The 14,115-nt window shown below is 37.9% G+C and overlaps 1 protein-coding gene across 2 annotated transcripts in view; it reads left to right on the forward strand.

Annotated features, from left to right (window-relative positions):
- FAM114A1 (family with sequence similarity 114 member A1) overlaps window positions 1-14,115 on the forward strand; it is a 37,157-nt gene that overhangs the window by 4,019 nt on the left and 19,023 nt on the right. For both annotated transcript variants that reach the window (XM_066995760.1, XM_048072869.2), the window contains exons 3-6: window positions 764-851; window positions 10,690-10,803; window positions 10,964-11,070; window positions 11,762-11,896. In XM_066995760.1, the coding sequence (XP_066851861.1) occupies window positions 764-851; window positions 10,690-10,803; window positions 10,964-11,070; window positions 11,762-11,896 (444 nt within the window). The remainder of the gene's footprint in view (window positions 1-763; window positions 852-10,689; window positions 10,804-10,963; window positions 11,071-11,761; window positions 11,897-14,115) is intronic.

The raw sequence follows: 14,115 nt of genomic DNA on the forward strand, positions 1-14,115 counted from the left end.
TTTGAATTTCACATAATGCCCAATCTAACACTGTCTGTAAGTGATTAGGATCCCATTAAGAATCTGTTGCTCTTTTAGGAATGAAAAAAACTTTAAAAATCTGGCTTCTGGCAACCAAACTCTGAACATGGAGGCAATATAAATCAGTCATTGTAATAAAACTACAGAAGTGCGTGTCTGCCCAGGGACAGTATATGTGAAATAAGCTAGAATGACACTTCACTGTGACACATAGTTCTTAACTAATCCTCAGTACAGACACTCTTCTCATTGCAGTTGTAGACACATTCACTGAACAGCCAGTCCTTCCCAGTCAAATGTTGCAATTCCTTAGCTAGAAGTTACCATACAACAGCAGATCCTGCAGAACCCATTACGTGGCCTTTCAGCTCAAAGCCTGCGGGGTTGGTTTAACCCGCTACAGAAGACTGAATTAGCCTACCTGACTTTGTATTGAAGTAGCCAAATGATCGGTGTCACAGATTTTAGAGTGAGCTTGATGACCGTAGTCTGTTCTTGGAGGGAAGAAAAGGTGAGGTGGGAATAGAAACAGTCCTGCACTGTAATAAAAATGATACCTTTTTGCATGGACTACTTTGCACAAAAGCTTAAGCATCTCTTAGAGGAGCTAGCAGCAAAGTTTTTGTCAGTAGTCATTCAGGGCTATTTCTCTCTATGTTTTGACTCTAAAGAATCATTCTTCAGAAGGCATCACTGTGATACATGACTTCTAGACAGTAAAGTAATATATTTGTTCTTGTAGGCCACAGACTCCTCATCTAAAGCAAGTAGATGGGGAGCTTGGGGTACGTGGGGCAAGTCTCTCCTGTCATCAGCTTCTGCCACAGTGGGTAAGTGTTTAGTCAGTAAGCTATATGGAAATAAATAATAATTTTAATATGCTATTAGACATGTTAATGTCGTATCTTAAAAATAACATCTAAAGGCAAACCTGCTTGTCTCGATTAATAAGATTTGTAGACAGTTTTCTCCTGATGGGCTGGGCAAGCTGATAGTGTGCCATGACTTTTTTTAATAGGATGAAGGACATTCCTAAACTGTCAGGGCATGTAAATACTTTTCCAGGTCAAATTATCACGGAATCGTCTAGGTTGGAAGAGACCTCCAAGATCACCCAGTCCAACCACTGACGTAACACTAACGAGTCCTCCACTAAACCATATCACTAAGTTCAACATCTAAACGTCTTTTAAAGACCTCCAGGGATGGTGACTCAATCACTTCCCTGGGCAGCCCATTCCAATGCCTAACAACCCTTTCAGTAAAGAAGTTATTCCTAATACCCAACCTAAACCTCCCCTGGCGCAACTTTAGCCCATTCCCCCTCGTCCTGTCAACAGGCACGTGGGAGAATTATGGACAATGTAATAGGCTTGTTTGTAAAGTGAGTGACTTATCATTGTGTCTGCTTCGCAGAAAGAATGCATAATATGATGCAATGACTATCAGTTGTGGGTTTTGAAGTCAAAGCCTTCCATCCCCAAATCACGCACATGTGTTTGTGGTTTATGCATTATGACTTCTAACTGTACAATGTGAATTCACTTCTCATAAATTATTCTGGCTTTCACTGACACACAGTGAAGCTGGTAATCTTATCACACCAGAGTTCAGGGAGTAGAGCAGCATATCAAAACACGGACCCTGTACTCCCTCTCCCTATATGCTCATTTCCAACAGTATGTCAACCCAAAATATACTCATGAAGACTTCAGGTAAAACTTAGTCATTATACCCATTAAAAACTCACACAGACAAGAAGTGAAGCATGCAATAGATAGTTAGCAGCAGGAAATTGTTTCTCACAAAACAGCTACTAAGCTGTTAGCTAATGAGTTCTAATCAAGGATCCACAAAATACCTTCAAAGGATGAACCTTGGAATTAAAATTAATCGCTAGTTACTAAAAATAATGGATTTAATGGAGTTATGGGGTTTGTGATCCCATATAAGGTTAAATAATTCTCCTCCTAATCCTTTTTTGTTCAATGGGCAATAAATTATTTCTGTTTATTCCTCAGAGAAGGAGGGAACTTCCCTATCATCTCTTCTTTCAGTAACACCCACACTCAGGAGTTCATAATTATCTTTTCTGTCAGACAGTCCGCCAGTTAACATGTCTAACAAACTTAGAATGGGTTTCTAAGATGTCTCCAAACTGATGTAAATAAAGGCTCCTGCTGAAAGGGGCAGGCCTGCCCTGCACTACCAATGTATTTCTCCTCATATGCTAACGATAGCCTTCGTGTAGCAATGTGGGGAGCTGGATTCTGGGACTGATTTTGCAAAGTACCAATGAAGTGTGAGCTGGTTCTTCGCCTGGATTAATTTGCAAATTCCTTAATCTGGTTCACCTTTTAATCACCTAAATGCTACTGCTAGCATGAGTGAAATGACGAGAACAGACATACAGATGGGGATGAGGACAGCATAACTAGCTGTGGAACTGCATAAGAGTTCGTATTAAACAATAAAATTTGGTGCTTCTCTTTCAGATTTGTAGATGGGCCTTTGTGTTGAAAATTTTGCTTATTTTGTTCCCAGCACCATTGCTGGGTAATAAAAGATGCTGCTTTCACAGATTTCTATGAGCCTTGCCTCTCGTACATTCTCAACATAACATTCCTACAACAGCATTCTGAAAAGAATTTGTCTTAGTGTAAATGACAAAAGAGGGAAAGTTATCTGCATGAAAGTAATTCTGCAGTTGATCAGTTGAAATTGTAATGGTGATGGATTAGTTCAGTTCATTTTTATAGCTGCAGCAATGGGTTTCTTGGAACACAGCTCTTCCAGGTGATTCAGTTTCGCCTATGAGATAGCCCCAGTTATAATCTGTTCAGGTTTTGCAGTAAGTAATATTATATCAGACGGAGATTCTAATGTTCCTCGTGAGTTCTAATATTATTTGTTACCAAACAGACATTGTTTTTTGCAGGCTTGCAGTGGCAATCCCACTTAGTGTCTTCTATTTCTTAAAAGTCTTGGCTTCACGGAGCAATCAGTTTAATATCACAAAGCGTATACTTTTTCTGTGGGGCAGCATAGCCTTGGATATTTTCTTGCAAAACTGACACAAGCTTGCCTGAAAGTGATGAATACTGTTGGAAAAGGTTTGGGAGACAAACAATAATGTGCGTTGTATCCCCTCTATCCCTTCTTTTTGCCTAATAAGTAAACAAGACATACTATTTACAGCTGTTTGCTGCTTTTGTCTATGAAAGCTGCTGCCAGCATTGTATATCTCTGAATTTCCATGGGCTATTTTATGATACGATCTTTTTATAACAAATAAAGTATTGGTTCAGATACATTAAAAAGTCATGCTTAATTGATATTAAATACCACCTGACTGTATCAGTATTGTTACTAATTTTCACTGAGTATAAATATGCAAACAAGTTTGTTGTCTAGGCAGTCTGACTTGATAAGACTGTGTGATGTCTATTTAAAATAGGTGTATGCTCACCATGTATATATATTTGCAGCATTTATGTTATTGTAAAATGAGCATGGTTGGAACAGTTACAAGTTGCAAAGGAGCATCCACAAGCAGAAAAGAAAACAAGAAAAAAATAAAATTATTTTTACCTGTCAATTATTGCAACTGGGAAGGAGTCTAAAAACCGATGTGTAGATACACACCAGCACTTCTGCTGTTTTCTCTTCCTGTTTTCTGGAATTTACAACTTAGACTTCCTGACCCTGGGGTCAGGGTAGGGTTGAGTTCCCATATTCCTGTCTAATAACTGTGGATCTAACTTTTCTGTATGAATTTATTTAATAAAATAGGCATTGAATGAAGCAGAAAACAAATTGACATTCAGCTATCCTATAGTCAGATATACTAGGTCTCTCTGGTTTTCCTTATAAGATATTCTGAGGCTGATATGGATACTAAGTCTTAATTAACAGCATTTGAATTTATTACTTGGGTTGCTAAATCGAACATTTTAATACAGTTCGCAGAACCCAAGATAACTTAAAATGCTACATACATAATCTTAGATTTGCTCTAGGAAATCAATACAGCAAGTAATAGTGTATATCCCTGATATGGAGGGCTTGTTTCCTAGTAGTATGTTATGGAAATTCATGCTTGATCCTGGTACGTATTTACTGCCTGCCACTATAATACACAGGATGTTGGGCTGGGTATGCCATATATCTGGTTCAGTGAGAAACAGAAGAAAAAAGCTACTGGGAATTTCTATAAGCTTTCTTCTTTTTATTAAATATTTATTATTCCCCTCAAAGTTACTCTTTTTAATATCTGAGCAATTCAACCAATATCAGAGCAGCTTCATCTCCTGTTCTACATCAGAAAATGGATTTGCCATGATCCAGTCCATTTAATGTTGCTTATTGCTTTAGTGCGTGGTATAATGGTATAAGTAAAGCTGCCCTTCTGGAATTAGACTTATCAGCAACACCTTCAGTATGTGATTTTTCTGTCTCTGTCATTGTTTCTGTATAGCACAGCTGCATGCCTTCTGAAACATGACAAATATTTACCGTTCATTTTTTTCAGAATTCTACAATGTAAAAATAGCAGAAACAATTTGCGATGGACTAGATAACATATTAAAGGCCTAACCAAATACATTCAGCCTTTACCAAATACTTTCTTTCTCTTTAAGACTGAGCTGAAACAGTTGTTCAAGGATCCCAATTGAATTATTCATCAAACCCTGATTTAGAGCCCCCAAACAGATTAGCATTTTTACTGCATGTCTATATATTTAGCATTGCTGATTTTAGTTTCCAGCAATAGTTTCCGTGTAATATTATCTTATCTCTCTGTAACTACCTGCATACGTAGCTATTGATTGTTTTGGTGATGGTTTTGTCTTCTGGACAAAATGTCTGTTGTCTTTAAAGTGACTGACATTTTTTGGATCAAAGCCCCTTTCCCTGGCATTTCTGCCTGTGAAAGGCTGATGTGATCCTCCTCCACACAACTGATAACACAATGCCTTTGGGAGTAGCAGCAGTCACTGCCTGAACCATGCTCAGTGTCTGACACTAGGTGTCACACTAAGATATTGAATCTGCCTTGTTACTGAGGTGAACGGGGTTTGTTTTGTTTTTAAAGATGTAAGAAGTTTGGCTGTCCCCTCTGTGAAACCACAGGGGAGCAGACCCACTGAAATAGTTGCTGGGATGATAGAATGGGAGAAGTAAGCTCAGTGTGATCTGGAGACAGAACTTGTGGTTATTGTCATCTTTTTACCCTCTTTCTTTTAAATTGTATTGCTTACTAAATCAGCAATTACACAGTCCAGTGTTTTAGTAACAGTGCTGATAAAACTCTATCAAAAAAAAACTCATGTTTCTTCCTCGTCCATGTGCCAGCACTCCTGCTTTTTTGAGCACCTGGTAATCCAGTTCAGGAAGCCAAATCGGCGTACAAATAACCCCAGAGGAAAGAAAAATCAATTTTCTGCCTCTTTAGTTCCTTGAATCAATTTGCGGTGGAATGAGGTAAGTGCCAGGGCAAACAGAAGGGACAAACAGGAGCAGGAGCTCCCTCACCAGCACCAGGAAGCCATTAGGTCAGCCTAGCAGTGACATCAAATCTTAAGCCCCAAGGCTTAACTGGGGCAAAATGTATTTGCAGCCTGTATTTGAAGCTTGTGACTTTTGTTTCAAAAAAACGGCTTGTATTCTTGAAAACTTGCCTGTTTTTTCTTTCCAACTAAGTGAATCTGCTGGTTTAATGAAAGCTGCTGCCTTCCCACAAGCCTTGCCTTTCATATACTATATTCTTTTATATGGATGAATTATGCCTTTTGTATATTTGCAGAAGTTACAGCACCCAACAGGCTGCCTTTCCAAGGAAAGCCTGTTGTATATCAGCTTTTCTATGATTCTGTATCATGTTGTATGCATGTGCTTCACTCCACACAAGTTTGCGTGTTTTGTTTTTTGAAACTCCAGTGCCCTTGATTAGGCTGCCATGTGTCATTACCTCTAATACAACAGAAATAATAAAAACAGAACCCAGCTAGTTAATTCACATGGTCTGAAATTTGTATTATAAAGCTGCATAATGCATCTCTTTCATGCATTGCTTTAATTATATTCTGGTTTCTTGATAATTTTGTGTTTATGTACATTTCTCATCTAGCTCATCACCAAGTAGAACCACACACAGAAATACCCGACACCCATAGTTTTCCCCATATGCTGAAAACTTTGTTTTCCTGTCCCTAAGTGTGAGGGAAGGAAATGTCACTTGTGATGTCACTTTGTTCATGAACTTGGGTATTATTACACATGGATATGTGTATTAGTCAGCATTGCATAGCTTAAATTTAAGTCTGTGCTGAACAGAAATGCAAACGCTTCAGATAATGTCAAACTGAAGCATTGGAATGATGTGAATATCATTTCCATTCTCTACAGATTCTTTTCCCCTGTTATAAAATAAAGAGTTACATAAAAAATAGAGGCTGAATGTTATGCCTTTATTTTCTGTGGTCGTAAAAAAGGACAGTTAATCTCTTCAGAAGATGTATTTTTTTCACTGCATAATTCAGTTTTTCAATCGATTAAAGGAAAACTCTTTTTGTGCCTGAAATCACATGGTGGTCACTCAGCTATTTTGTAAATAGCACATTACAGCTGCAGTAGCAGCAAACCCCTTCTACAGATCTTCCTCTCTAAGAATCCTGAGTGCAAGTAACAGATGGGAGGGATTGTGGACATGCTTTTGGGGACTGCAGTCCCATTTGCTTTCTTTATGTCTTTTAACGTGGGCTTATGATGCACCAGAGGTTGAGAACCAATAAACTGCTGTAACAGCCTTTATGCCTGTTGCTATTTTATTAAAGCCTTTTATCAGTTCCAGTAAGGAGATCTGAAACTAGTCTCATTTATGGGCTTAATTGGAATTATTTCTGATTTACAGACTGGATGGCATAAGTATTGTAAGACTCTAGCCAGTGTATTTGTTTTAACTGCAAGGAAGATAATCTTGCTAAAGCCCTGAAGTGACTGGAGTGCCAGTTGCGTAGTCTGAAAGTGAGCACAGTGTGGTCCCACTTCTTTAATGCATATGAGAGAGTTCAGCTGCCTTTTCCACACACCTATATGCATATAGTGGAGTGATTCCTTCCACCAGTGTTCAGGTTCCTCAGTTTCTCTGTCAGTTTCAGATGCTAACTGAAGGCCTTAATCTTCAGCTCAAACTGGGAGAAGCTTCGTTCATTTTAATAGGTTTAATTTCAATCAGTTATTCATCAGGAACACCCCCAGTGGTACAACACAGGTTACAGACTGGGGTAGCCAGAGACAAAATTGCAAACTGATCCTCCCTACCTGTACCACTGAAGCACGGAGTCCAGTTGCCTGGGAGTGTGAGATTGACAAGGCACGGAGTTTCTTGCAGGAGTGGCTGAGGTTTCAGATGTGCTGAACCACCCTCCAGAGGGGTTTGTCTGCCTCTTGTCTGCAGGGAAGCCAAAGCTGCTCAGCTGGGAGGTGGAAGATGAGAGTGCCTGAAGTGAAGTGGGATGTGTCTGACTAAAACATTTGTGATCGCTGCGATTTGGCCTCGGGCAGATCAGGCAAGCTCAAAGGTAGGCCATTTTAGGCAGTGCTTGCAAAATCTGCCTTCTCAAATGAAAGATTCCACCCAGCAAGCTAAACAACAATATTCTGCTGAAATTACCAGCCAATACAAAAAAAAAGTCATCATGTAGGCAAGAAAAACAAACCAACAGCACAGAAAAACAAACTTAAGAAAGCGTGTGGTTTTCTTCTTAAGCAAGCACCAGTAGCTCTTTCACGTCTGCTATTCAGATGAGTAAGTGGGGGCATCTGAGGTGCTCCTAAGTTGACGATATCAGTTCCGTTGTTACCACACCCAGTGTAAGAAAAACAGTGCGACATTATCTCTAAAATGTGGGCTTGTCTCCCGTAACCCCTTTTATTTCTGTGCTTTCTGAAAACAAAAATTATTATTTTCATTTCCAACGCAGCGTGTAGTTCTGCAGCGTTTGTGCAAGTATGTGTCTCTGACAGTGCTGCGTTGTTTCACTTGCGGTATTCTGATGTTTTGTTGTTGCAGTCAAAGATACGTGCCATGCAGCTTTGTTCAGCAAAAATGCTCCTAGCTGACCTGAAATACTTCCTTGTCGTTCTCGTGCATGTAACCACAGCCTTGAAAATGCTGCCTAAGTCTGTAAATTGTAGTACAGCAACTGTATGAAGGCAAATCTTGGAGGTATAAGCTCATCTGCAAATCTATGAGAGCCAAATCCAGAATGTTGAAAAATAAAAATAAAACAATGCATTTTTATAGAGAGAAAAAAAATTAAGAATTAATCTGAAAATCAGTAACTTTTTCACAAACACTTGAAATTTTAGCCAAATATATCTTATTTTTTATAGCATTAAAGGACAATAATATGTTATCAAGTCAAAATCTTTAAGCAGTTTATGTCAATGGAAAGAACAGAATGCTTTTGCTCATTTAAAAAAAATGTGAGCAGGGGAAATGGAAAAGAATATGGCACCAGGTATCTTTTACATCAGCTTTAAAGCACAATTAGTAGTTATTTAAGTGAGTCTCAGGAAACTGATGAGTAAAGAAGTGACTTAAGAATCCATTCATGCAAATATCTTCACTGAGCCAATTAAAATGTGCAGGAGGTTGGGATTAGACAAAGTAGTACTCCACTCTCCAGTATCTGCATTGGAGCAGATTTTACAAGAGGCAAATTATCCAGCGATGATTTATTTTGCTGTGGCAGATAGCCTAGCATGTCCTATGCGGTTGTAAGACACGAGATGAAATAGGCAAAGGCTGTATTTTCTTTAGACAGGTCAGAGGATTTATGTGCCTTGTTTCTCTGTTTCAGTGTAAAACATCAGGGCTCTGTGTAATTTATACTCTCATATGGAAAATCACTTGTTTCTGCTGGTCTGTTCCTTAGGGAACATCTGTTCTTTACTTTGTGTTTTCCTGCAGATACTCCAATTTTCTTGTATGTCATCTTTCAGTAGAGCTGCTTCACATATGGTTTCTGGAGTATATTTATTATTGAATCCGTAGAGCACCTGATATGCAACCCATCTGGAAATCACAGAATCATAAATTTAGGCTTTCCTTCTTCCTACTCCATTCCAAATAGTTTTGACGTATCTTTAAAAATCAGGTTTTCAAGAAGCATATTTGTATGACTGTATATATATGCATACATCTATACATATGTATGTACATGTAGAATATTAAATAGTTCAGTTGGAAGGGACATACAAAGATCCAGTCCAGCTGCCTGACCACTGGCAAATGATAGGCTGTTTTGCTGTAATTAACTCAAAAAGATGTTTTGAACTTTTCTAATAGGAATTACATGCAATTGTGAGAAAGTTTGGACAACATGTGATGAACTGTTATACTTGACTTCCTGCCTTAGATGTCTAAGTGTCTGCCTAAGCATCTGTATTAATGGCTTTACTGAAATTATTTATGTAGTTACAGTTCAGTTTAAGGTAGAGAGACAAAGAAGTACTGGATCATCATTAATACTTCTAAGTAGTTAGGACAGGTAACTAAAGTACTCTGTGTTGCCCTACTGCTGGAAATGATCAATTTTACAAGCACTGCAGTAACAGTGTACCATGCGAGACCCAGGAAAATAGGGTCACTGAAGCCATTTCATTGTGTTATGGAATAAACAGGAGGGCTTGCCTGGCTCGTGGGTTACTGACTGCAGTCAGCTGATGTGCAGAAGCTTCCAGCTAAGGCAGGTGTGCTAGCTGGATTATTTGTGGTGAGATAAGTACATCATGAGCATGACTGCTTAGGGTTATATCCAGAAGCAGAGTAGGCAGACAATTTCAGGGTATTCTTTTATTAAGGGCAGCATTTTTCAACTACAGCTGATGCAGATGAGGAAGCTACTGCCTCCTTTTGCTGACCACCAGCCAATCTCACCCTATCCTATAGTGGAATATTAGCAGTCCATGTAATCTGCTTTTGGAAATTATGTGTAAAAAAGCATGCCAAAATGGTTCAGATAAAAACACTAATGACATATGTACATTATTTACATAAAATTGGACCATTTTAGTATACCAGAGTTAAGGAGTCACTGCATGTGCATCTGCACAGAGGGCACAATCTCTATAGGAGATTGTGCACGAGTGGAAGAATAATTGGGTCAATGTTCCTAAAGTACTTAGTGAAGGATACTGAACAACAGATTTCTCACCTCAACCCTGCAGTCACTCACAGTTCATCAAAAGGCAGATAAGGTTAATTGTTCTGGACCTCTGAAAATGGAACAATGCCAAACCCTATGGCATTATGAGAATTATCAAGTTCTCTTTAAACTTTCTAATAGAATATTCAGCATTTTGAAAAGTAGGGAACTAAATTCAACTTACTTGTGTCATTGAAACAAGTTTTACAACATCTTTGATCCAGTGTCATTTGTATTATATTTTAACTTTATTGTTTCTAGTCAGTTAATGTACTGGACATAGTAGAACAAGTGAACTATTAACCTAGAAAATAAGTGAAACAAGTGAGGTAGGTTTAATACTTACTCTGATGATCAGGTTTTTTTTGGTGATCATTCATGGAACATAAGGATGCTACACGCTGTTTGGAATAAGCGTTCAAATCACATAATCTAAAGTATGTTTTTAATGCAGGTCATGGGATAACAGCAGTAAAGGAAAAAGCAGGAACTACCCTGGGAATTCATAATGCAAGTTCAGCATCTTCAGAAGCAGCAGAGCATCCTGCAGCTGAAACATCAATTATACGTAAGTTCAAGTTCACTGAAATCTTTGACACTCGTTGACACTGCTAGATTAATACAATTCAGAAATTTTAATATTTTGATCACAGGATCCAGTTTACTGTAATTTTTGACTCATAGGGGTGAAAGAAAACTGTAGCTTGGTCTTTTTTTGTTGTTGCTAGAAGCAGAGGATTCTCTGGACCAAAGCTCTTCTGAGAATATTCCTTCTTCTCCTTCATCTGGATCCCGTGGGATGCTGTCAGCTATTACTAATGCTGTACAGAACACAGTGAGTCATTTTAGCAGACCTCTCTCCTGTAGGTATTTTTGATCATTTTTAGGTGTAACTTCACGGCAGGTGACATTTAACAAGTGGAGTTTGTTGGGTTGTAGGTCTTTGTAAAAACAGTTCTGTTCTAAGTCTGTTTCAGGTTTCTTTCACTGAAATTGAAGTCATTAGCCAATGAAAATTCTTCTTCAGTGTAGCTGAAAAATTTTGAGTGAGGAATAATTCTAGTAAGAAGACACAGGAAAAACAACTGCATTTCTATAGACACTTCCAGAGTTATCACATGTCAAAATTTTAGAAATCAGTTAGATAAGGGCAGTCTCATCCTGTTCACGATAGACTTTGTCTCCATATTTTTCTTACCTAAAACATGTTTCCACAGACTAGCTGCCACTTAAGATAAAATAAAAGTGGTATTGCTCTTAAAATTTTCATAGGCAACAGGTGTTACATTTCTTCTCATGTGAGTCTTTCAATTAACTGCAAATATTTGTATGGTTGATTTTTTTCATTTTGAAAATGTATTCAGAACAAAGTAGCATAATTTGCATTAATAACCTAATGTTAGCTTTAGCAGAGAAAATCTAGGGAGCTGAATGTTCAAAGATGGCATCAGCAAAAGTAATACTCTTTACAGTTCATATTGGCATAAGCTAGAAAGGAAATAACCACATTTCATTATTTTATACAGGGGAAAAGTGTATTATCTGGAGGCTTAGATGCTTTGGAATTTATTGGAAAGACAACCATGAATGTCCTTGCAGAAAGTGATCCTGGATTTAAGAGAACAAAAACACTGATGGCAAGAACAGTTTCTCTCTCTCAGGTTGGATTTATTTTAATACAGCTCTGTCAGTGCTGTTTCAGATTCTTTTTGCAGAATTTCGCATGCCTCAGGGAGAGGCTTTATTTATTGCAGTAGATATTGGCTAGGCTTACAAAAATAAATATTGTGCTTTGTGTTTCCTACAGTTTCTTTTTATTCACGGAACCACAAAAGATGATGTAAAATCATCCTTTCTGCTTAATTATGTGAGGAATAGCTGATTTTGATGAGGTAATATATGTGGTAATAAATTATTATACTCTGGAGAAACAATCAAATTGTTAGTGGTTTTGTAACAGCTGTAGATAGGTGTCCTCCGGCACAAACATCCCTATACTAATTTCCCTGGAAATGAGTAATACTGGAATATGACGTGTGTTTCATTAGGAGTTAAAGCTGGGAAAAGTTATATCTTATGTCCTTTTAAACTAAATGTACCCTTAGAGAGGAGTCAAGTCATGACTTGTATCTTTAAACATTCAGAGATATGGTGATAATAGAACAGACATGTAAGTGCTGCCAGTACAAAATTATTTTAGTTCTCCAGGCACTGAGAGGAGGGAGGTTGTGGAAATCAATATACATGGGGGAAGAAAAAAAAAAAACACCTTTAATTTTACTGCACTTACCACCCAGTAGAAAGTAGTAAGGGATCTCTCCTTTGATGAGATATTTCATCTTTAGTATCAGTCCTTGTAAATTGATACAGACTATTGCTGTTGTGGTAGGCCAAAAGCAAATAACTCTTGTACAGAATGTTATCGTAATTACACATATTACATGTGTCTGTTGCAGCAGCACTCTATTTTAAACAGTCACCGTTAATAAAGTGGAAATGCACGCAGGCATAGCACACTACAGTCTCAGTATCACAGCTGAAGTCTGCACCGCAGTGTGGTTCTGAGTGTGTGTGTCCAATTCGGTAACGTTAGCCGTTGTACTAAGGCTTAAGCTTGTAGAGCATGTTTAAGGGAGGGCATCCCAAAGCACTTCACAGGGTAATAGCATTAGACCTGCAGTAATGAAAGTGGCTCCTGCTTTTTATAGAGACTGAAAAACTAGATCTATCTGGGAAAATTAATCCAGATTGTAGGATTCATGAATTTAAACACAGGGCTGTTTATACAGGCATATTTGATGCCATATATGAAATGCTGTCTGTATGTAAAACAATGAGATTTTGTTGTTGACTTAACCGGGGCATGTATTTGACTTCTTTTTATAGTTTCAACGTTTAAAATGATTTTAAACACATCAAAATTAAAGAGACAAGTGGGATTGTCAAATTACTCAAAATCAAATTTAAACAATGCTTAAAATAAGCCTGATACAATGTAGGATAGGTCTTTCAGAAGCGATAAAAAATCAACATTATAAATGATCAAGTTCCAGTGCCCTAGCCATGCCCAATGCCTTGTAATATGTTGCTTTGCTGTACCTGTAGTGACTAAATTGGGTTTGGGCTTTGAAATGGCCTGTAAGCAGTCTGAGCCATTCTGCTGACTATACACACAGTCAGGCACATAGGGTTAAAATGAGCCTCTGACAATACCTACCTAACAGTATGTGTGAATCCACCCATAAAATTGGATGCAGAAAGTTGTATAAATCAGTTCTCATGGGTCTCATAACATAGTGCTTCCTTTTAGGTGATTTGTACATAAAACTTTATGTGTGATTTGAAGGTGGAGACTTCGAAAAATGTGTCATCGTAAGAGTTATGTAACAAATGAATAACTGAAGACAATATCATAGAAATTTTGAATGATGGAACAGTGTAAGTGGTGTGAGTTTACCTGTATTCAGAGGCTTATATGTGATTTAAAATGCGATTGAGGTGAATTTACCACCTTTACAGTGGCATATTCATACAAGTGGCCAGGCTTTCCTGGAAATTCTGCTGTATAAGAAAATCACTCCAAAATATCCCCAAGTATATGAAGTATAGTTCTGCCTCACTCTTGGAAAAGACATACCTAATTAGTCAGATCTCTTTTGTCAGTCCTGCTGTCACATCAAACTGATTTCAGTATCTACTAAAAATATTTTATGTATGTAGGAAATATTTATGTAGGTGCATTACTTATGCAGGTAGGTAGGTAGGTCCTGAAAATAATATTCTTCCCATTTTGTGGTCTGTGAAATGGATTGCATGAGTCTTTAATGCTGTATATGAAATAGTCCTTTTTATTTTTCTTCCACTGCAATTGGTGGCTAGA

Source organism: Anser cygnoides, chromosome 4 (assembly GCF_040182565.1).
Source record: "Anser cygnoides isolate HZ-2024a breed goose chromosome 4, Taihu_goose_T2T_genome, whole genome shotgun sequence".
Lineage (NCBI taxonomy): Eukaryota > Metazoa > Chordata > Aves > Anseriformes > Anatidae > Anser > Anser cygnoides.